At 34.4% G+C, this 24,672-nt stretch overlaps 4 protein-coding genes across 4 annotated transcripts; 3 read left to right on the top strand and 1 right to left on the bottom strand.

Annotated features, from left to right (window-relative positions):
- Positions 1–2,803: 2,803 nt before the first annotated feature.
- On the bottom strand, positions 2,804–3,787 carry LOC117668773 (olfactory receptor 6B2-like). The gene has a single exon (XM_087893622.1). It carries the CDS (start codon positions 3,785–3,787, stop codon positions 2,804–2,806), a length of 984 nt encoding a protein of 327 aa, XP_087749748.1.
- Positions 3,788–9,068: 5,281 nt separating this feature from the next.
- Positions 9,069–9,983, top strand: LOC117668901 (olfactory receptor 5BS1-like). The gene has a single exon (XM_034422955.2). The coding sequence runs from the start codon at positions 9,069–9,071 to the stop codon at positions 9,981–9,983; it is 915 nt and encodes a 304-aa protein (XP_034278846.2).
- A 4,781-nt stretch (positions 9,984–14,764) lies between these two features.
- LOC117668900 (olfactory receptor 5V1-like) lies at positions 14,765–15,820 on the top strand. Its single transcript, XM_034422954.2, has one exon. The coding sequence runs from the start codon at positions 14,765–14,767 to the stop codon at positions 15,680–15,682; it is 918 nt and encodes a 305-aa protein (XP_034278845.2). The 3' UTR covers positions 15,683–15,820.
- Positions 15,821–21,699: 5,879 nt separating this feature from the next.
- LOC117668772 (olfactory receptor 5BS1-like) lies at positions 21,700–22,638 on the top strand. The gene has a single exon (XM_034422835.2). The coding sequence runs from the start codon at positions 21,700–21,702 to the stop codon at positions 22,636–22,638; it is 939 nt and encodes a 312-aa protein (XP_034278726.2).
- The last annotated feature ends 2,034 nt before the right edge of the window (positions 22,639–24,672 follow it).

The raw sequence follows: 24,672 nt of genomic DNA, 5'->3' as shown, positions 1-24,672 counted from the left end.
ATTCATTTCTGAAAAACCAACGTTGACCTGCTACGCCGATGCAGACTGGGCTGCTGATTCAAAAAGCAGAAAAAGCACCTCTGGATATGTTTTTCTTATAAATGGTTGTACGGTGCCCTGGTACACTGGCAAACAAAACTTAATTGCCACTTCTACAGCAGAAGCCGAGTACGTTTGTCTATCCAAAGCGGTCAATAATTTAACCTGGTTCGATGATTTGTTATCTAATGTATGGGATGAACCTATTTATCCAATTATTATCAATGAAGATAATAAAGCAGCAATAGATATATCAGCTTCCGAAGCAATAGGCCAACGATCTCGACATATCGATATCAAATATAAACATGTAAGGCAATTGTCAAGTATAGGGTTCATTAAGGCTGTTCATTGCGATACTAATGAACAAATCACTGACATCCTCACTAAGCCATTAGCAACCAAACAACATGTATATTTGACCTCTAAACTTAATGTACATATATAATGTTAATAACCCACCATTGGTTAGGTAGTTTAGAGGGGGATTTGTTACAATTGAAAATACCTAACTTGCTCTCTGTAAATATGTGTACTTGTATATATGTCATTATGTGATGTCATTGTGTCCCTTGCCATTGGTTACTACTTACCATTTGCTCCGCCTCCTCTGTATATAAGCCTTTACTCCTGTCAGACTTCCTGCAGTCCAAAAGTGTTCCTGAGGAAGATGAGAAATAAATATTATTGACACAAGAAAGTCTACAGTCTCTTATATTGGGCCTAACCAGAATAATCAGACTAGCAACATGCTTGACAAATAAACTTATGATTATGATTATGAACTGCTGACCTTGTGATTGACAAGCTCAGCATCTTAGCCACTGAGCCACTGCGTCCCCTATCCCTACAAAAAGGAGTATTAAAACCTAATAGGCTCAGTTTGTTCACCAAATGGTGACGAATGATTGTGGTGAACACCAAACTAAAATCAACAAACAGCATTCACACATGAGTATTCTTTTCCTGCAGGTGCACCAAGCTAAGATGAAGCACACAGGAAAGTGCATCATCTGTAGAATGGTTCTTCTGATAGGCAAACTGTAATGAGTCAAATGTAGGGGGAAGGCATAAAACTATATAATCCTTTCAAAACACTTCATCCTAATGGAAGTGAGTGCAACTGGATGGTAATCATTAAGGCATGTGATTACAGTTTTTGGGGGCACTGTTACAATGATTGCAATCTTAAAATGTGATGGAACCATGGACTGATGCAAAGAGAGAGTGAAAATGTCTGTGAGAACAGTGGCCAGCTGTTCAGGACACTACTTAATTACTCACCCAAGGATATTATCAGGACCTGCAGCTTTTTGAGTATTGACTTTCTACATGACCTTCCAAACAGCAGTTGTATCAAATCTGAGCACCTGCTCATCAGGAAGGGGAACAGCCTTCCTTGCTGGAATGTTGTTTGTGGCCTCAAACCATCCAAAAAACATATTTCGTTTGTTTAGAAAATCTGTGTCACCCTTACATGTCAGGGAAGCTGCCTTATATCAATAATAACCCAGATACCTTGTCACTTATGTCTTGGATCTATAGGACCTTGAAAAAAATTCTGTATTTGCTTTGCTGTTTTTATAGCACATCTCAAACCTTGCTATTCAAAGTTGTGCCATATCACCTGAAACCAGTGGAAGACACCTAGCAGTTTGAAAGAAGGTAAAATGTGAGTAGATAAATAAGTTCCACTTCAGTGAAAAGGTAACAGTGTTCTGTATTTTTCCACATGCTCTGCATGGCAGTGTGATGTATTGCTGGTCACATGATTGCAGAAATGTCTTCAGACAATGATGTCTCCCTTGGCTAAGAAATGGAGATGAACCCTTTTCCCTAGTGTCAGATAATATTGGATAGGAGAATCATTCAACTTACTGAATTAAGTGATCTTTGCACAATGCTATTATTTAATAAGAATAAGAATTTTACATGAACTAAAAAAAATTGATTATATAGTAATTCCAACCAATTATTTGGATCCAATGTAGCTTGGAATTTGCAGTTTTATAATCCAATACAAGTAGAAAATAGATTGTTTGAGGAGACGGTACTTATTTATTTATTTATTTATTTATTTATTTATTTATTTATTTATTTATTTATTTATTATATTTCTATACTGCCTTTCTCCCATAGGACTCAAGGCGGTGTACAGTCAAGAAAAATATAGACACACAAACATCATAAAATTGCTAATTAAAATTATTACTTAGTTTGGTCAATTAAATAAAACCCAGAATTAGATAAAATTAAAAAAAAAAATCATTCACATGTTCATATGTTTAGCCCCGCCTGTTGAAACATCAGGGTCTTGAGGGCACGACGGAAAGCACGGAGATCAGGGATATTCCTTATCTCCGGGGGCAGTTCATTCCAAAGGGTTGGAGCCCTCACAGAGAAGGCCTTCCCCCTGGGAGTCGCCAGTCGGCATAATTTGACTGACAGTACTCTGAGTAGTCCCTCCCTGTGAGAACGAACTGGTCGGTGGGAGGCTATTGGTGGCAAAAGACGGTCTCGTAGGTACCCAGGTCCTAAGCCATGGAGCACTTTAAAGGTGATAACTAACACCTTGAATCGCACCCGGAAGACCACAGGAGCTAGTGCAGCTCGCATAGGAGAGGTGTTACATGGTCGTAACGAGCTGCGCCCATAATCACCCGCACGGCTACATTCTGGACCAGTTGGAGCCTCTGGGTGCTTTTCAAGGGGAGCCCCATGTAGAGAGCATTACAGTAGTCCATACGGGAGGTAACTAGGGCAATTAATTAATTAATCCTTTTCTAATACAGCTTGGTTTCATTGTAAGTCCATGTTTCCTATTAATAGCTCTCTTTAAGGCATCTTTGACTTCTTTGTTTCTCAGGCAGTAAATAATAGGATTTAGCATGGGAGTGACCACTGTGTAAAACACAGATACTATCTTGTTAAAGATCACTGAACTGTTGGATGTTTTTGAGGTTGGACGGACATACATGAACATCAGTGTGCCATAAAAAATAGTAACAACAGCCAGATGAGAGCCACAAGTAGAAAAAGCCTTTTGCCGGCCTGTAGTGGAGGGGATTTTCAGCACACTGACAATTATGAGGATGTAAGAGACCAAAATTAGGGAAAATGAACTAACAATGACACTAGTAGCCACAATGAAGTTGCACAATTCAGCTTCATCTGGATTTACACAAGATAGTTTCAGTAAAGGTGAAGCATCACAGAAGAAATGGTTGATCTCATTTGGTCCACAAAATGACAGCCTACAGAGAGCCACCAATGGAGGAATATTAATTAAGAAGGCACCGATCCAAGAACACACAGCCAATTGATGACAAAGTTTGTTATTCATGAGATTTTGATACCGTAGAGGATTACATATGGCTAAATAGCGATCAAATGCCATGATTGCCAAAATAAAACATTCAGCTGTGCCAAATGAAATGAAAAAGTAGAGTTGGGCAATACAGCTAGCATATGTGATGTATTTGTTTTCTATTAGGAATACTTCTAGCATTTGGGGGATAATATTGGATGTGTACCATATTTCTAAGAAGGAGAAGCTGCTGAGGAAAAAATACATGGGGGTATGGAGATGTCGGTCAATGTATACTATGCTGATAATGATGAGGTGTCCACTCAAAGTCAAGACATAAATGAGCAAGCCAATGAAGAAGAGGAGACACTGAAGGTTCTTCAGACTAGGAAAGCCCAAAATGTTGAAATGAGTTACTATGGTTTTATTGTTAATGATCATATTTTTGACCTATAGAAGAAAAGGCAGAAGAAAAAGAAAACTATCAAAGCAAGATAAGACAATATAACAACAACCAATTAAAATGCAACTATGTCAATATCTCTGTTATTAAATTTTGGTCACTTTGTGAATGCTTATACTTTAAACACAATCATTTACTTTCAAAAGATTGCTGAAATCTTATAGAGGAGAGGAAAAACAAGTGAACAGCCGAAATGAGGAATAAAGTATAAAACCACTTTTTTTAAGAGAGATAAAATACATTTATTATCGTTATAATCATTGTTATTGTTACTGGTGATCAGATGCCCGCTTACATAGTAGAACTTTGAATTACTTTTTTTCCTATGGACTACCTAACAGAATTCATGAGTCTTCTAATCTTGAAGAACATTTTTTAAAGATTTTAAGGTGTTTCAAGATGAGGACAAAATTATTTTCTCATTTCTATAAATGGAATTATAGCTAAAATTTGAGCATTGAATTCTGTCATCTATTCTTTTGTCATTTTACAAATGATCAATTATGCAGTTCTACAATCTATATAATTCAACTCTAAAATTCAGATGTGACTATGGAGCTAGATTAAATTATCTTCTGAGTCATAAATTCTAAAGAATCTCTCTTTTTTCAAGCATCTCTTAAAAATGAAGAATTGTGATTCTTCCTTTACCTATGTGCTATTGTTTTGTCGTGCCTGGATCCCTGGTTTAATGTCTACAATAATTTGTAGAATAAAATAAAAAATTACATTTTTATGCATTATATACTTTATATATGTATAAAATGCAATTTGCCACATAGCAGACATTTCTTTCTCATCAGCAGCCCTTATCCCATTTGTCTGTAAAATTATTTATCAATTTAAATATTACATAATCAGAAGCTTTGCTATCCTATAATAACCCAGTTTAATCAGGCATGTAATGTAATAGTGACAAGAATGAGATGTCATTTGCTGACTGCAACAGAATATTCTAATGAAAGCAAATGCTATACTTGAAGGAGATTTTCCAGCTTGGAAAAAACTATAATGATTGAAACTAAGAGATAAAAATCTAGATGATTTTTGGGGAATTTACTAGAATTAAGATCCTTCACAGGTTTCATCAGTTTCATTGTTGTTGTAAAAGGAAGCATACAAATATTTCTATTTGTATGTGTGTGTTCATTAATATATTTACATTAATAAATTATATTTTCTCATTTGTATCTCAAAAAGAAGATTCAGTGTAACATGCTTAATTGAAGCTTATAATCATTTTTTAAACCAGAAAATCTAAAATCTAAATTAAACATAAAATTTAGATTTTATGTACATAAATTCCTAACATAAAATTTGTTTATGTTAGGAAGGATTTATGAAATACTTGTAGATAAATACTTACTGCTTAAAACTTGTGTGTCTGTGCATGTGTGTATTGGTGCTTGTGTTTGTGTGCATGTGTGTGTAATAGTATTTGATTTTATAAACCTAATAGTATAATAATGGGAGAGAGAATGTTACATTTAAACAAGAATAAGAATTTTGATTCAGATCCTCTCCAAAAAAATATAATATCCTCATTTTTTTTTTATTTGATTTATATGCCGCCCTTCTCCGGAGACTCAGGGCGGCTTACAATGCGTTAAGCAATAGCCTTCATACTTTTGTATATTCATACAAAGTCAGCTTATTGCCCCCACAAACTGGGTCCTCATTTCACCTACCTTAGAAAGGATGGAAGGCTGAGTCAACCTTGAGCCTTGGAGAGATTCGAACCAGCAGTAAATTGCAGGCAGCTGTGTTAATAACAGGGTGCGTAGACCACTGTACTACGCACCCTGTTTAATTGTTTAAATCCAATTATTTATTTTATAACTACTCACCTTAGAGATATCAATCTTCCCTTGCAGTTGAAGGAGTTAGATAGAAATGTGAAATAAGATTTTCCACCATTGGTAGGAAGTAGGGAGAGATACAAAATTGAAGAGGAAAATATATGAATGGAAGGGAAAAGTGTGGAAGAAAAAGATGCACAAGCAGCAGGGATGACTGCAGCCTGGAGAGGATTGTCAGGAAAAGGCCATTCAAAAATGTTGGGAACTGTCACAAGGAGGCTGGAGTCAGTGCATCAAGAGCCACCACACACAGATGGATCCTGGACATGGGCTTCAAATGTCATATTCCTCTTGTCAAGCCGCTCCTGAACAACAAACAATATCAGAAGCATCTTACCTGGGCTAAAGAAAAAAAGAACTGGTCTGTTGCTCAATGGTCCAAAGTCCTCTTTTCTGATGAGAGCAATTTGTGCATCTCATTTGGAAATCAAGGACCCAGAGTCTGGAGGAAGAATGGAGAGGCACGCATGCAAGATGCTTGAAGTCCAGTGTGAAGTTTCCACAGTCTGTGTTGATTTGGAGAGCCATGTCATCTGCTGGTGTTGGTCCACTGTGCTTCATTAAGTCCAGGGTCAATGCAGATGTCTACCAGGAGATTTTTGAACACTTCATGCTTCCTTCCGCAGATGAGCTTTATAATATATAAGATAATGAGACTATCTTATATATTAGTTTCACCTTTTAAGTTGCATTACTGAAATAAATGAACTTTTGCACGATATTCTAATTTTTTGAGTTTCACCTGTATATGGTTCCCTATATCTTATTAATTTTGCATTAGCTTGGTCAGTGTATTACCCATTATAAATCTAATTTTCTGTGGATTAAATATAAAATATTTCTAAATTTTCATTTATTCTTGCCTTATCTTGCATAAAAGTTATCCTGAACAGATTGCCAATTTCCATTAATACTTAAACAGTCCTATGGTCTTTTTTTACATTATTTGTTAACTCTTTGTACAAAGCCTTATAATGTATAGTATCTCAAAATAACCTCAAAGGAAAACAAGGAAACTTCTCTTATTTTTCATCATTTATTGTGTTTTTGTTATGCAATACTGCCTACTTTACATGTCTAGGTACACCTCAGCTTCTTTAATCACTGTGGATGAATATTATCTATGCAATATAGTATCTGAACTTCTATGCTAAATCCATTGTTTTGAAAATTGAAGTAGCAGGGGGATGAATGTAACTGTCAAAAAAATAATAGGGTACAAAATGTTGATTTTCCATGTTAAACCAAATAAAAAGAAAATATTTTCAGAATAAAATGGTTATTCATTATGTTGTTCCTTGTGTGGTGATGATGCAGACTGTAGTGGTGATAGTGATAATTGTGACTATAATGATAATTATGATGGTGATTTTAGTATGTTTATGGTTAAAACATGAACTTTTCTCTCTAAAATGGAAGATTGCAAGACCATATCTTTGTTGAAGGTTGAAGATAAATCTTCTCTGTATTGGGTAAAAGATCTTTTCTAAAATATTATCATTAGAGAATGGTCTTCTTTTCAGATGCATTGCATACCCAAAAAGTTTTGATTAAAGTTTTGATTAAATCCTGCTTAAATCACTATTAAAAAACCCATTGTTTAGTTTCTTCCTACCTTTCTCTAAGCTGAAAGAGATGAAATTGTGAGAAAATAATAATCTGAATCTAGTGTAGTACATGTCTTCCCCATTAACATAACACTGTTGGGAGACAAGAATACTACCAAAGAAAGAAAATTGATGCAGTGTTTTAACTGAGATAGTAACAGAGGGAATTCCAAAGAAATTTGTCTGCATTCATATCTTAATGTGGAATTAGATGCATAACCAAATATATAAAATAAAACATCATAAAAGTGGATGGTTTGCTTTGATAGAGCCTGAGTCATGGTACAGATATGTGCAGCACAAATAATGGGAATAATTTTCCTTCAATCTATTCATGAAGCTATTGAAAAGAAAGATAGCCTTCAAATTCTCAGTGAAAAACAATAAATAAAGAAGAAATTAAGGCCAGACTTTATGGAGTCTAAACAAACAAACCATCATTATTTCAACAATGTAAATGTTCTTATTTCTCATGTAGTAATTAATAAACTCAAGAGACTAATTAGGAAATTTTCAACTTTAAAACTCTACACCTTGGATGACAAGAAACAGAAAAGGGGAGAAGATAAATTTCAAATGTAACTCCTGCACATGGATGGTGTCTGTCTCCTGAAAAGATATGTATGATTGGATTTAACATCATATCCCAAAGGAAGTAATAAAAATAACATAGATACTAAATACATATCAATATATAAATTGTTCATCTATAGGTTTTTCACAACTAAAAACATGTACACCAATTCAAAACTACAAATCTGTAGAAAGCATCAGTTAGAATTTATTCTACGCTGCTTTCTATAAAATGAAAAACAAGGGAGTAAGGAGTAAATTTCATAAGAAAACAAAAAAGGTTTTTCTTCTCTCCTCTCCTCTGAAAAAAATCTTTTCAATTTTGATCCTAGAGTGAGGTATTCCAAACAAAATATGTAAAATTGTGTTGGGAAAATTGAGTCTTTGAAATGTATTAAAATTAAATTGCATTATCTGTTTAATGTGAAACTTTTCTTAATTTTATTCAATGTGCTACTTGAAAAGGTGGGAACTCTTTCTAGAAGATTGGGAAACTGGTTGAGGAAATTAAGACATGTATATTTTGATAGGTATGCCAAATCTCTGTCATAGTATTGACTAGCTAATGAAATCTAGTCTTCAAATTGATTTTCAAACATTCAAGACCTCCCTCCCCCTTATTTTCTCTATATTCTTTTTTATTACTTTATAGTAAGGCTTAATTTTGTTAAATGATTATCTTCTAATAGATCTAAAATTGAAAAATTGGAATAATGGTAGATTTAATTCTCATCTTTATGTATGTATATTTGTCCTTAAATTATTTTTATTTTGTTTTCTTTCTTAGTGTTTTCTGCAAGTTCAGATCAACCTACAGATGATCCATTTGTTGTGACAAGAATTGACCAAACAGCTCAGAATTGTCACTCAGGACTAATTTTGTGGGCTGAGAGAGACTGGCTTAAAATAATCCAGCCATATTTCATGCCTAAGGTAGGACTGGAACTCACAGTTTCCTGTTTTCTACACTGGTGGCTTAATCAATAAACCATATTGGCTTTATTGATTTAAGAAAAAGATGCCTAAATTCTGATGACATTTCAAATTTCAAATTTGTTAGCATTGTCTTTAACTGAAACATAGTTTCATTTTTGGGTTTTTTTGCATTAATTTCTTTTTCTTAAAAAAGACCATCAGCCAAATTTGATATCCTTATAAATATAATTTTGTTTATTTGATCTTTCTTTTTCTCTCTTTTGAAGTTCCTACACAGCCTGGAAATGGAAAATCAGAGTACCACAGTGACTTCCTTTATTCTTTTGGGATTTTCATTCAACCTGTATGAAAATATTTTCCTCTTCCTAGTATTTTTCCTTATATATGTCATAACTTTGATGGGAAATATGATGATTGTGGTGGTTACAACTCATCTTCAAAGCCCCATGTATTTTTTTCTAGCACACCTGGCTTTCCTTGATATTTGTTTTTCTTCTGTTACTGTTCCAAAGTTGCTAGTCATGTTCTATGCAGGCCAAACCATTTCATATTCAGCTTGCTTTAGTCAAATGTTCTTTGTCTTTCTAACGGGGACCACTGAACATTACATTCTTGCAGCCATGGCTTATGACCGATATGCTGCCATTTGCAAACCCCTCCATTATGTGCAAATTATGAACAAAGCATTTTGTAGATTGCTGGTGGGTGGTGCATGGGCAGTTAGTTTCTTATGTTCCACAATAAATGTTTTACCTATTTTGAGGTTAAGTTTCTGTGGACCAAATATTATCAGACATTTCAGTTGCGAGTTTCCAAATCTTCTTGCACTTTCCTGCTCAGAAACTTTTCTAAATAAACTGGCATTCTTCATAACAGGAAGTGCCTTTGCAGGTAGTTCATTAATAATTATTGTACTTTCATACATCTATATCATCTCAACTATCCTGAAGCTGAACTCCGCAGAAGCAAAAAGAAAAACTTTCTCTACCTGTAGTGCTCACCTTATTGTTGTGGCTTTATATTATAGCACTGGATGTTTTAGGTATATGAGGCCTAGTTCAGCCTCTTCAATTATTGTGGATGAACTCTTCTCCATTCAATACGGCATTTCAACACCCATGATAAACCCCCTTATCTACAGCTTGAAAAACAGGGAAGTGAAGGTAGCTGTCAAAAAGCTAATGGGCTACAAAACCTGATTATATAAAATCTAAGCCATTTTGTTGTTAAACATGTTAATCAATCTGTTGTTATTGAGCAGAAAAATAAATGAAACACATTGGAATTTTTACCCAAATCTTGTTGTTTGGTGCAGGTGAATAGATACAATTGAATCTTGGTTTCTTTTGATCTTTGTCTACTACCACGATGTCTGGTTTATTGCCAGAAGCTGTCTATCTCGCTCTGTGAGGCAGTTGGGTGGTTTCTAAATTTGATAGATAGATAGATAGATAGATAGATAGATAGATAGATAGATAGATAGATAGATAATTTTATTGTTGAAAATTTCTCAGTGGTGTGTCTGTGCCTCTGGTCAGAGTCTGCTGATTTTGTGATGATTTAAGCATGTCTTTGGAAAGGTAACTCTGGCTAAGTTTTTCTCCTAGATTGTTACACTTCTCCATGGAAGGAATAAATTTCACCTGACCAGGCTTAATGAGCACTAAATCACCAAGTTCTAAGTATACTGGGCCAGGATGGAACTCAGGACAAAATTAAACAGAGAATTAAAGACCTTTGTAAGCAGGCAGTTTCTTTGACTTGCTTGTAAATTTTTTTATTTGAAATACTCCCTTTTCTTCCACAGACACTGAAAGTTTTCTTACAAATGACTGGCAGCTGGAATACATAGGCTCTATATTAAGACAAACACATTACCCATATGTAATATACCTTTTGTGGATTAAATATTCACTTCAACAAATCTTGGGAAAGCAGTATTTCAGAATGCCCTCCAGTAATCTGAAGTTACACAGTTTAATGAGAGAACAGCACTGGCAGACATCCCTCCAAATCTTTTGCACAGATAACTGCCTTAAAATTATCAATACATTGAATGGTAAAACGTATAATATACAGATGTGCATAGAGGTGGGTTTCAGCAGCTTCTGACCAGTTCTGGAGACCTGGTAGCAGTAGTTCAGAGAACCCTGCCCCCATCTATTCTCTGCCTCCCAAGCCCAGCTGATCAGGAGGAAATGGGGATTTTGCAGTAATCTTCCCCTGGATTGGGGTGGGAATGGAGATTTTACAGTATCCTTCCCCTAGAGTGAGACTGGAGATTTTACAATATCCTTCCTCTGCCATACCCATCAAGCCATGCCATGCCCACCAAGCCATACCCACAGAACTGGTAGTAAAAAAATCTGAAATCCACCACTGAATGTGTACAATATTTAGATGAGGAAAAGTGTTTCATTACAAATAAATTTAACATACTTATAGATTGCCTGCATATCCTGAGATAGAATATTCAGTGCTAAAAATTCTACATTAAGTACAAGCTTCCTATTTGTGATTTCCCTTCACGATCTATTTGTCATTCTGAATCTGAAAAGAAAACTTGTATTTAATGCTGAAAGTTGTAAAAGGAAGTATTATATATTATGTAGTTTATATTTTTATTAGTATAGACTAACTAGGAAGAAAAAGAAGTATTCTGTATGTTTGCCATCTTAAGTTATTCATAAAAATAATAAAGATGGGGTAAAAACAAACAAACAAACAAACAAACAAACAAACAAATAACATGAAATCTGCTTTGCAATGTAAATAATAATAAATGTTACACATATGTGTAGGAGTGTGAATTGAATTGAATGTTCAATTCAAACTTTGGAAGGCCCAAAGGAAAAAAAATTATGTTAGTAGCCTTAATGGCGTAAATTTCAAGTAGATATAAAGGATGAGGTTCTTTCATAAATTGGGGGTAACCATAGGGAGAAAAATATTATTGTATCCTTCCAAAGGTTTAATATTTTATCTGTGTGGAACACCAAGCATTCTGAACTGGGTGAACTACATATGATAGGTCATTTCTACTAATGATCAACTTTTAGTGTAAACAATTGGCTTATGAAAAGCTTATATTATGAGATGAGTTATTTCCAATTTAAAAGAGGTGACAAATTATCCTTTGGATAAAGTGGACCTCTTTAAATTGCTTAGCTCTAAAGTCTGTCTTAAAAAACATTTTGCAGAATTTAAATGTTTTGATTTACTTTTGATTGTATCTTGGAATTTCAGTCAACTCAATCATTTACTATTTGGCCTATTTGGTCCAGATATAACTACCACTTTTGAAGTTCCATAGTGTGGAATAAATAGATTTTGGTGGAATAAAGACTGATTTCTAAGTCAATAATTTTTATCTTTGTGAAGGTGAAGGTCAGGATACAGCACAACATCAAAACCATTTGATCCCTGCAAAAGATTGATTATTGACTTAATGATAAAATATTAAATTCATTAACAAATGAATCAGCTAATTCTATTCTATTCTATAGTTAGTTAGAATAGAATAGAATAGCTATTCTATTCTATTCTATTCTATTCTATTCTATTCTATTCTATTCTATTCTATTCTATTCTATTTAAAGAATCTTGTAGAATTTTATTTTAGGATTTCCAGAAAAATTATGCTTAGTCTTAAATATGTAAAGAAAGTACTCTGTAACAAGAATATAAAAAGAGATTGATTGATTGATTGATTGATTGATTTAATGGGATTTACATGCCGCCCTATCTCCAGCTGGACTCAGGGCGGCTCACAGCAGTAAAAAACATCTAATGAAAAAGTTTTTAAAAAATTAAATCCAAATCTCATAATTTAACAGTTAAAAGTGCAATTAAGACTAACAAATTAAAAATTAAAACCCCATCAGTCCAGGCCAGCCAAACGAAACAGCCACATTTTCAGGTCGTGATGGAAAGAGCAGAGGTCGGGGGCCACCCGGAGCTCCAGGGGCAGTTGATTCCAAAGGGTAGGTGCACCCACAGAGAAAGCTTTCCCTTTGGGGGTCGCCAGCTGACACTGTCTGGCCGATGGCACCCTGAGGAGACCCTCTCTTTGGGAACGCACTGGGTGATGGACAGTTGTTGCTGGCTGCAGATGGTCCCCCAAATATCCCGGGCCTAAGCCATATAGGGCCTTCTAGGTAATCACCAGCACCTTGAATCTCATCCAGAGGTCAACCGGCAACCAATGCAAGTTGCGTAGGAGAGGTGTAACATGGGAGTGTCGAGATACTCCCATCACAACCCGTGCAGCCTCATTCTGCACCAGCTGAAACCTCCAAGTGGTCTTCAAGGGCAACCCCATGTAGAGGGCATTGCAGTAGTCAATAGATGCCATTCAAATCTTATCTATCTGTAATCAATAAAATGTTGAATTCTTATTTCAAATAATTACAATCAATCAATCAATCTACACTTAAGGGAGCAAACTGATTTCATCTTTATCTATTCCTACTGTTCGTGATAAAAATGAGGGGACATTCCCACCAATACTTTGACTTGAACTTCCAAGGAAAGCAACCTACAAAACATTATAAATAAATAATAAAAAAGAAATTAGCAAGGCAAGGCCTATCGCTGGTGTGCTTGACCAGATCATCCCCACAGCAGTATAAATACAGTATTTTGACTTCTGTTGGGAAGTCAAAAATCTCAGAACTATTAGAAAATTCTTAACTTTTATCCTCCCCATTCTACATATTTGGAAGCATGAGAATTAAAAGGAAATAAATTCAAAAATGATTCTTAAAATGCACTTTGTATCTCCTCAATAGATTTGCATGATTGAGTTTGACATCATTTGCCCCAAAGGAAGTAATTAGATATCACAGATACCAAACATACAGTGAACCAGTGTATAAAATAATTGAAAGCAAGAGGAAAAGAAAACTCCCAGAAAATCTTTCACTCAGGTAACTGCATCTTCAACTGATTGAACATTGTGTTTGAAGGTTCTATGCAACTTCCTTGAAAGTTAAATGTTCTGCATCACTGAGGGGGGGGAAAAGCTTATTTATATATATGGATATCAAACCTTTCTGTTCAATCTCTTCTATTTTTAATTACACTTTCAAATATTAGAGCATTAGATATCAGGATGGGAATTCTACACAGATGTTACCAATAATTTAGTCCTACTTTCCTCAATTTAATGTTCACTAGATATGTTGCATTGTAACTTCTCAGGCAGCATACTAGTTGGAATTGATGGGAGTTGTGTCTGGAGAATACTGATGTGGGAAATGTTACAGGAAATGCAGAAACAGACATACTAATTTTCTTACTCAACCTGTATCTTCTTGTTAAATCTACCATTTTTTCCACCACCCAGATTTATATTTTCCCTATAGGAAATCCTAGGTTTTATCTGGAGAAGGAAGAAAGAAAGGGAGGTAGGTTTGAATTGCTCTGTTTCTTATAATTCATGAACAAAAGGTAGGTCATCAAGGTCCTCTGACCATGTGTGACCTCCAAATCACGTGGTTTGCAATCCTCAGAGTCTTCCCATAAATTTATAAAAGAAATTTGGCCTACTTAATGAATTCTACAATGGAATTTTCATTGATTTGCAATAGAGAATGAAAAGAAAATTTGTCTAACTGCATTAAGGACTTAAAGTGCACAGTGCTACTACACAATGATTCAAAATATATTTTTATATCAACTCTGAAGTCCTGGAGAGATTTATATGCATATTTTAAAGGTTTTATAAATTCAACAAAATTGCATATTTCAAGAGATTATAAATAGTTTATGTGTTGGGTTGCATGTTGGAAAATGAATATATTTGTTTTAATATACAGCTAAATCATACAGTATAATATTTTTTTCCCAATGTATGGTCCATTTTTTTTGTCATTTCATTCATATATCTAGCTATATAAGGTATTCTGTCCTAAATTGTGTCAGTGAATGTTCATGTTCTCTTCTTTACTTGAGGTTTTTACATCATCTGAAAATAAAAATGGAAAATCAGAATGCCACCGTGACATCTTTTGCCCTTCTGGGATTTTCTTACAGCATTACAATCAATGCTTTTCTCTTCTTGGTATTTTTGCTTATGTATACCCTAACCTTACTGGGAAATATCATAATATTTGTAGTCACCAGTCATCTCCCAAGCCCCATGTACTTTTTTATAATGCATCTAGCTTTCATTGATATCTGTTTTTCTTCTATCACTGTGCCAAAGCTGCTGGCAATTTTCTGGGCAAGACAGACTATCTCTTACTCTGGATGTTTTATTCAGATGTTTTTTGTCTTTGTCACAGGAAGCACTGAAGATTATGTCCTTGCTGCAATGGCCTATGACCGATATGCTGCCATTTGCAGGCCACTCCATTATGTTCAAATTGTGAACAAAGCACGTTGTAGGTGGCTGGTAGGTGGAGCATGGGCAATTGGTTTCTTATGTGCCATGATAAATATATTACCTGCTTTGAAACTAGATTTCTGTGGATCAAATTTTATTAAGGATTTCAGTTGTGAATTTCCATCTGTGCTTGCATTGTCCTGCACAGAAACATCCTCCAATTGGATGGCATTTCTGATATCTGGTGGTGCTGTTTCTGGTTGTTCATTGATCATCATTCTTGTCTCCTACATCCATATCATTTCAACTATCCTGAAGTTGAACTCAGCAGAAGCAAAAAGGAAAACGTTTTCTACCTGTAGTTCTCACATTATTGTTGTGGTTTTGTATTATGGCACTGCCTGCTTCAGAAATATGAGGCCCAGCTCAGCTTCCTCAATTATTGTCGATGAACTCTTCTCTATTCAATATAAAATTTCAACACCCATGCTAAACCCTCTTATCTACAGCCTGAAAAACAGGGAAGTGAAAGAAGCCATCAAAAAATTAATGGGCTACAAACCCTTGTAATCTACACACATGCACATGTATATAAGTGTGTGTACATGCATATGTTTATCTCCATCTGTCTCTATGTATACAAACACACACCCAAATAATATACCTTGCTTTCTCTTTCTATCTCTCTGGGTTTGTCTATCTGTATAATCAATTTTTAATGTATTGTTTTGGAAAGATATTTGAATGCAGTGTAAACTTGTGTACCTCTTCCCATATGAATCATAGCATTGATGGTGGTTGTGGTCTTGATACTGTTCAAAATAATAACAGCTAGTAGAATTAAATTAAGCCTCCCTCACCCCTTGGACTTTTTTGCATTGAAGAATGTTGGAACTAAAAATGTTTCTTAGATAAGAAATGAAATTTTTTCAAAGAAAAAAAATCAAGAAAGTCCGATTGCCTTTTGGAAAAAAAAATTATTTGGGACAACATAAGCTGGATAATTGAGAATCTTCATAGGAAAATGGTTTACATGGAGTGTTCAAATATTTAACTAAACTCACTTTTTCCTTATCTCTTATTTCATAAATCTGAGTCTGAAACAATGGGGCTTGTTTTAGAGTGCTTGCTGACATTTATTACAGTGCTGACATTTATTACAGTATTCTAGAAGGTCAAGACATCAACCCCATTTCTGATTAACTTTACATATGAAAGTAAGCATTTAGCTGTATTACTGCTGCAGGAAGGTTCATCTGTGTTGCATTTAGTAGCACAATATTTGCAAGGTTGCCTTGAAGAAGTTGATTGATTAATTTATCACATTCTTCTGAGTTCAAGTGCCTCCAAGAAATAGGAATGTATAAACACTTTATATCTTCTGGTCTATGTCTGGGAATTATTATGCATGACATAATTGATAGTACATCAGCACTGGTTTGGAGAACCATTGAATGAGTCCAATGTTTTTATCAGCAGCTGTCTAATGTAGAGTATGAGTTGAGTCAGGGCATCCTTTTCATCTCCATTCAGATGTTTATGATCTTCTGTGCCTTTCCCATGAGAGAGATCTCTACAACTTATGAGTTTTCCAAACTTTCAACATATCTAGCCTCAAAGAAATGCACACTGTGAGAACTCCTGAGAGAAAAGAAATATGCAAAATTATGCAAGGAGACTAAATTTGGATTTTAAATTTTATGGATTTGGGGGTTTTAAATTGGGGAGCTAATGATTTAATTCTTTTTTAATTATCTTAACTTTTGTATTTGTATGTTTTTTAATTTTGGCTGTTCACCACCCTGAGTCCCCTCTGGGAGAAGGGCGGTATACAAATTAAATTAATATTAAATATTAATATATTAAATATACTTTCTTTTAAAGTTGTTCTTGTAATAAAGAATGCATTTACATTTATCTATCATCTCATGTCTTCATTAATTCTGAGTTTCATGAAAAATGTAGACAGATTTTTTAGTAGTGATGCTATATCTCTATGATATTTTCTCAGAGAAACTTCTTTAGTACCTACATTGGGATCTTTTCAATGTCAAATAAAAATCTTTTAATTGGCATTTGCAAAATAATTTACATATTTTAGGTAGGAAAGCCATCCATGCCTCTTTTATGTGCTCTTTCCATTAGAAATTTTGAGATTGTTTCAAACTGACATTGCAAAAATTGCCCCGGCTCTACAATATTGGTGATCTTTTTAATTATCTTTCACTTTTTATCTAGATAAATGCTGACAGGATTTAAAAAGCAAATTCAACCATGGCCTTTTTTCCATTTAATCAATTTTACCAAACATCTCCCCAACTCACAATAAAATAGTGCTCACAATTCACAATAAAATAGCACAATAAAATAGCACTGTTCCAATATTTAAGGGGCTCCTACAAAAATGAGGGGGTCAATCTATTTTCCAAAGCACCAAAGGGCATAACAAGAAACAATAGATGGAAACTAACCAAAGAGATAAGCAACCTAGGACTAAGGAGAAATTCTTAAGGGTGAGACCAATCAACCAATGAAATAGCTTTCTTTCAGAAGTTGTGCGTGCTCCATCATTGGAACAAAAATCACTAATGAACAAATCTTCAAAAAGAGATGGGACACCTATTTTCTGAAATGGTATAGGGTCTCCTGTTCAAAAAGGAGTTGGACTAGAAAACCTCTGAGGTCCCTTCCAACTCTATTATTCTATGTTCTCTAGGTTCTAAAATGGATGCTTCACAACAGAAGCAATACAGCTGGCTGGACCACACATGCATTAAATTTAGGGCATGTATGATCAAGCTGCATCATTGCCCTATATCTTTTTCCCCCAGGAAGAAAGAAGAAGTAGCCAACACTGCAGCAGCTATAAAATGGTCTTGGAGAACTCCAGGGAGTATCATCTGATCACAGAAGTGTTACTTAATACTCTTTATAATGAAAATGTTTGTAATCATTCCTTTCTTCTTCCTGAAGGGAAGAGGTTAATCCCATCCCTAGATGGGTCATTGATGGGTTTCCTGTGGGTTTCCTGCCCTAATCCTGTCAGTTTCTATTGTTTATTCAAGGTGTGTGCTGGTTGCATTCCTGCTGTTTTGTTATCACATCTAAGTATTCACCTGTTAAATGGTTTTTGGCTGTCTGCCTGGAGTTATTAACTGAAGGGAGAGAGAAGAAAACAAAACCTCTCTTGCACTTTATTTTCAGTGGTTCGCCGAATTGCACAAAAAGTTAGCTACCAGTTTGGCTGAACCAGTGCGAACCAGCTGAATCCCACCACTGACCTTATCCCACTGTTTACACTACATAGCAGCATATAGCAAAACTGACTCAGACCAATACTAAGATCAATACTTAGAGAACTCAAATTTCTCCCAACAAATTCTGGGTTCCCGTATGACGTTCCTATCATTTGCAATACAAATAGCACTAATGGTCATTAGTGCTATTAAAATCTATTTTCACCTCAGCTAGTATCCTGAGGGAAAAAAAAAAAGAAGCCAAAATAAAAAGAAACAACTTTCAATACTGTAACCATGGAGCTAGTGGGTTCAGACCTTCTAGCTTCAGAGGAAATTTCACAGATTAGGCAAGAAAAAAAAATCAATCTTTGAAATTTGAATACTCAAATTTTAAAGCTGCTTCATTGTGTATTCTATCTTGTTTCTCCAAAGAAAAATCAAGTATCAACTACAATAAACAAGAGTAGATTACAAAGCTCATCTTCATAATGGAGCCTTGACCAGTAATGGCATCTTTACTTCCATGTAAAGATGCTTTCTTGTTATGGGGAACTCCAGACATTCAGCAAAGTTATTACGATATTTGGGAGAATGAAAACTTCACAACATCTGTATTTGGAAGCATAATGCAGAAAATAAGTAAAACACTAAGGTGATTCCTGCAGCTTTAATTATTATGAAGGTCTGCTTTCCTCAAGGGAAAAGATTTACTAAGGAAACTCATGTGAATGTATGAAAGGAACATTTATAAGTTTTTAGCAACATAAGAGATGCAGCATTTTTTCAAGCTGAAGAAATCAACAAAGAATCTGGTAAACTTCATTCTAACTGCTGTTTTCTTAATTTTCTAGAAGCAAGAAATAAATTGGTAAGTCACTTAAGAAAAGAAGCAAAGTTTTTATTATTTTTTTAAACCATCTCCCAATTCTTCAATATTATTCCTAGTAAAAGACTATGGACTAATTATAAATGCTTCAGTAGTAACATGTTTTAAATTAAATAAAGTAATAACTATATTACTAAATACGTACTAAAAATGTATGTATTTAAATTAAATGCATTTAATATAACTCTCCTGAAATATAAATAGTATAACATTAGGCAAATGTTATATTTTTTTCTACAGTTCTTATAATACACAGTAGAAAGTTTCATATTATTTGAAATGTTAGCAGACAATATGTTAGCTGAAAATGGTAAGAAATATACTTTGAGGACATTGGTTGATGAAAATAATATAGGAAATAGGAAGCTTGATATAGCAGTATTCTGATTTATCACTGGATATCTTCCAATTTTTAAAGTACTATTCTTTAGAATTTTAATGAACTTTTGTCTATTACACATTGAAAACTTCCCTACCCTGTCTCAGGAAAATACAAACATGGATAACATTTATTTGTTATTAATTCTTCAATTGATAATGTTTGGATAAATCTATAATGTCGGATTTTCATCTCAGACTAATTTATTGGTAGAGTTTGGTTCTGGATGACATTTATCTGCCAGAAAGTCTTCAGAATACAATACTGATTTTTATCCAAGCCTGTTCAGTGATAGAATTCTACCATTGTGTTTAACACACACACACATTCAGAGAGAGAGGGGGGGGGGAGGGAGAGAGAGAGAGACATCAATTTATAATATTACACACACAAACACATTGTATGCATAAAAACACTTTGATTTATAAATTTGTTTCTTTTTCTAAAAAATAATCAGTATTGTTTTGTAGTTGTCGGTTTAATGGAGGACAATGGAAAAATCAAGTCAGTAGCCTATGTAAATCTTCCTATTATGTTTCCCCAATATGTTGTTGTTCCCTTGTTTATTTGGCAGAATAAGCATTAATGTTCTACGCAGATTTTATATTATTTTTTACAGACAAATATTATAGTTTTACTGCTTTGTTTTGTTTTTTCATTACTAATTGCATTTTTCCTAATATTCATTGTACTCCACCACTTCAGATTGTAGCAAAACAAATAGGTTTATTGTGACATATAAAAGAAAGAATGGCACTTAGAATGCAGCAAATAAGTTATTAGGATTTCATGCTTCATGTTGTAATATACCTTCTAAATCTCAGGTAGAAACTAATGTTTGAGCTACAGACATATTAAGTTTCATGGATCTGAAGACAAGTCATCAGGAATCCCTATGTGATTTCAAATCCTCCTGTCTGCCTCTCTCAAAAGTATATAGCTGAATTACTACAGGTTTGTTTGTTTCTTTTTTCCTCACTTATTATAATAGGAAAATGAAAATTATGTTTCCTCTGACCAGCTTCACATATATATTACTGTCAAAAGAAACTTATTCATGCTCTTGCAAAACGGAGAAACTTCATTTTGAGAAGTGAATTTTATCTTTATCTTCCATCTTACTTTTCCAGTTATATTATTATGTGATGAACATTCCTTGGGGTGGTTGGCTAGCAAAAATAGATATGTCATAGAATGCATGTTCTGTCACTGAAAAGAATGAAAATAAGTGTTGATTTATACTGTAACTTGAGATGGTGATTTATTTTCTTTCATTGTAATTTTATTTATTGTAGTAAAAGTCATTTTGCCAGCAATTTATATCTTCTCACTTACTAAGGTTGTATAAAACCATTTCAGGTGATGAGAATAACTAATTTTAATTTGATTTATAAACAAAACTTTAGGCTAAGTATGGTTAAGAAAATGTGAATGTCAAAGTGTGAATGTTGAAATAGCTGAGTTAAAGCCTTTGAAGAGAATTCTGTGTATGTGCAGTTTGCATTAGAAGCTGTGTAATGTCAGGGAACATTTTTTACAATTCATTAGAAACAAAAGTTTATTTTTCTTTATCTAAAGTATTTCACTGATATATGAAACATTCTGCAGAGTTTACTAGGGAGTTAGATAAGAACTTCATTTTCTAAAACAAAAATGTGCTAAAACACAACATAATCAGATAGTCGTGCATAGTAGTCTTTTAAACATTTACATGTTTCCTGGGGAACTTAATTATTTACTAATTTTATTTATTTGTATTGAATGCTTACAGCTAAAGTCCACATGAAGAGAGATCGAACTAAGATTCACTAAGAGTCAATATGACTTGATGGCATATAATCCATCCATCTCTCCATCAATGCTGAGTTCAAATCTGAATTCCTACATGGTTTGAAAACAATGCCAAAACCAGAAAAACAATATTTTCAAAGATAAAATTTACTTCTCAGTTTTTTTGATTTGAAAGTGTAGACATTTGTTGCCGTTCCATTTTTTTTCTGTTCGATCCCTAGATGTACTTTGTATTGATGCAATTAACAGTTTATTGTCTCTCCTTTCTTTGAAGTTTTCACATCATCTGAAAATGGAAACAGAAAATCAAAGTACCACAATCACTTCCTTTGTCCTTTGGGGATTTTCACATAATTTGCCAGTGAATCTCTTCCTCTTCTTTGTATTTCTATTTATTTATGTCCTAACTTTACTGGGAAATATAGTGATTATGGTTGTTACAAGTCATCTCTCAAGCCCCATGTACTTTTTCTTGGCTCATCTGGCTTTTCTTGATATCTGTTTGTCTTCTGTCACTGTGCCCAAGCTCTTAGAAATTTTGACCAAAAGGCAGACAATTTCATATTCTGCGTGTTTGGGCCAAATGTTCTTTATTCTTCTAACAGGAAGCAATGAAGTTTGCATTCTTGCAGTAATGGCTTTTGACCGATTTGCTGCCATTTGCAAACCCCTTCATTATGTACAAATTATGAAGAAAGCATGCTGTAGATGGCTGGTGGGTGGTGCCTGGACAATATGTTTTTCATATGCTTTTATAAACACATTTTTTGCTTTGAAGCTCAGTTTCTGCAGAGCAAATTTTATCAAGCATTTCAGTTGTGAATTGCCATCTCTATTTGCGTTATCTTGCACAGACACACTTTCCAATTGGATACTCTTCTTCATAACTGGTAGTGTCATTGTCATATGTTCATTCAGTTTCATTTTATTTTCTTACGTTCATATCATCTCCACTATATTGAAGTTGAACTCTGCAGAAGCAAAAAGGAAAACTTTCTCTACCTGTACTGCTCACCTTATTGTTATGGTTTTGTATTATAGCACTGGATGTTTTAGGTATATGAGACCCAGCTCAGCCTCCTCAATTATTGTGGATGAACTCATCAGTATACAATATAGCATTTCTACACCCATGCTGAACCCCCTTATCTACAGCTTAAAAAACAGGGAAGTGAAGGAAGCCATCAAAAAGCTAATGGGCTACAAACCCTTGATTTCTCATACTGTATAAAGTGGCTTGATATAAAGCAACCTGATTAATATGCAGATGTTGAACTGAAAAATGAACATAATGTTTTAGAAAGTTATTCCTCAATTTGTTTCATATAGATGTGGAAGAATAAAATAAGTAAATTTCCTTTGTATAGACATAGTTTAGTAGGCTGTTTTCTATAATCAATTGTCATTCAGATAATCTGTTGAAGTCAGATATTTTTAGAACTATTGTCCAAGTGTCTTCTCTTGATGGATCTCAAATGGCTGTTTTGTACAGGAAGGACTGTCAACTTTCTGGTTGTATGATATTATAAATAATATGTTAATTATGATATTGATGGTGATGATTATAACAGTCATGAGACTTGCTAGTAAAATGAAACTTTCCCCCCTTTTTAGAACTTTGTATGTATTTTCCCATTTTAGAGCTTTGTATGTATTTTTAGAGAATTTTGTATGTATATTGATAAAAGTCAATATTTATTTATTTATATAATTTTATTGTTATTATTTAAGTAAAACATAAAGATAAAAATTAAGAAAAACAAATGATCAAAGATAGGAACAGACAGAAAATAGAGACAGAGAAAGGGATGAGAAATGGAAGTGCCAAAAGATAAAATATTTTAGAAAGAAGCAAAAGCATATGCTTTCTTTTAAAGTTGTGGTTATTGTTTAACTGCAATAAAGATTGCATTTTATCCATCATCTTATGTCTTTATGAATTCTGAATTTCATGCAATATGTAGAGAACCTTTTTAGTAGGTTTTTAGTGATTTATTTTTAGTAGTCTCTATGATGGTCCTTGGTGCTCTCTAAGCTTGGTTGTTTTCTTGCAAATGTTTCTTTACCCAAACTAGATAACATCATTGTGCTCTGATAATGTCACCTAGTTTGGGTAATGAAAGGTCTGCAAGAAAACAACCAAGCTGAGAGAGCACCAAGGATCCCACATTTCAACTCTGAGCTATAAATATTCTCCTTTATTGGTAGTCTGTATCAGGGATGGATTCTACTTACCTTTACTACCGGTTCGCAACGGGAGTGCACACACATTAACTCTCAGCATTAACTCTCACTAACTAGTTTCCTTTCCATCTCAAGGTGACAACTTGGGATAATTATAGACATACATGTTCAGAAGTGTGAATTTTGAATTCCAAAAGCATCTATACTAAAACTCCAACTGTACTTGTTTTAGGAAAAACTAGTCAGGTAGTTAAATAATTTCATGATTTCTTGGGTTTTCTTAATTTTCACATAATCATGTCAGGTGTTATGTGTTTACAAAGTGGGAGGGGATTAAGCAGGGCTGAAATGGTCCTGGTTCAGACCGGCTTGGGTGAGTAGGTAGCGATGGCGGTGGGCAGTTCGGAGAACCGGTAGCAAAAATCCCTTCCCCCCCCAACCTCCAGCTTGCTTACCTTAGCTGCTGGTCGCAACACCTGCCTTGCTTCACTTGCTGTAATCCCTGCAATCCATTGCATCAGCAGGCAACTAAATTTCCCTACCTGCAATCAAGCTCATCGGTGAGCATCTCTATCTGCCTGCCTGTCTTCCTGTAAGTTTTTTCCCCCTTTGGGAGCTTTAAAAAAAATAGTTAATTGTTTTGTTTTTTTTTAGTTGTTCTTTTTTTTAGAGTTACCCATTTAAAGTTTAGGAAGTTTTAAATTTAGCTGCTTTTATATAAAAATAAAATAAAATAAAATAATATTTGTGCAGCTTTCTGAGATTTTGTGTGTTTCTGTAATGTTTCACTCTAACTACATAAACACACAAAATCTCATAAAGCTGTATGTGGAATTTTGTGTGTGCAAAGTGTGAAAGTTGGTTTTTTGGGCTTTTTGTGGCTGTGTGAGGTTCCTGCTTGTTGCAGGGGCCATTGTTGCTAGGGGTCTAGCACAGCTGCTTTTACCTTGTGGATGAGCCAGTTGTGTTGTGTTGTGTTTTGTAGGTTAAAAAAGGGCAACAAAGTGACATCAACTTGGCCATGCCCATCTGACCAACAAGCCATGCCCACCCAGTCACCTGACCACCAAGCCCTACCCAC

Source organism: Pantherophis guttatus, chromosome 4, assembly GCF_059756535.1.
Source record: "Pantherophis guttatus breed Tessera chromosome 4, ASM5975653v1, whole genome shotgun sequence".
NCBI lineage: Eukaryota > Metazoa > Chordata > Lepidosauria > Squamata > Colubridae > Pantherophis > Pantherophis guttatus.
This window is presented reverse-complemented; position numbering and strand designations above follow the sequence as displayed.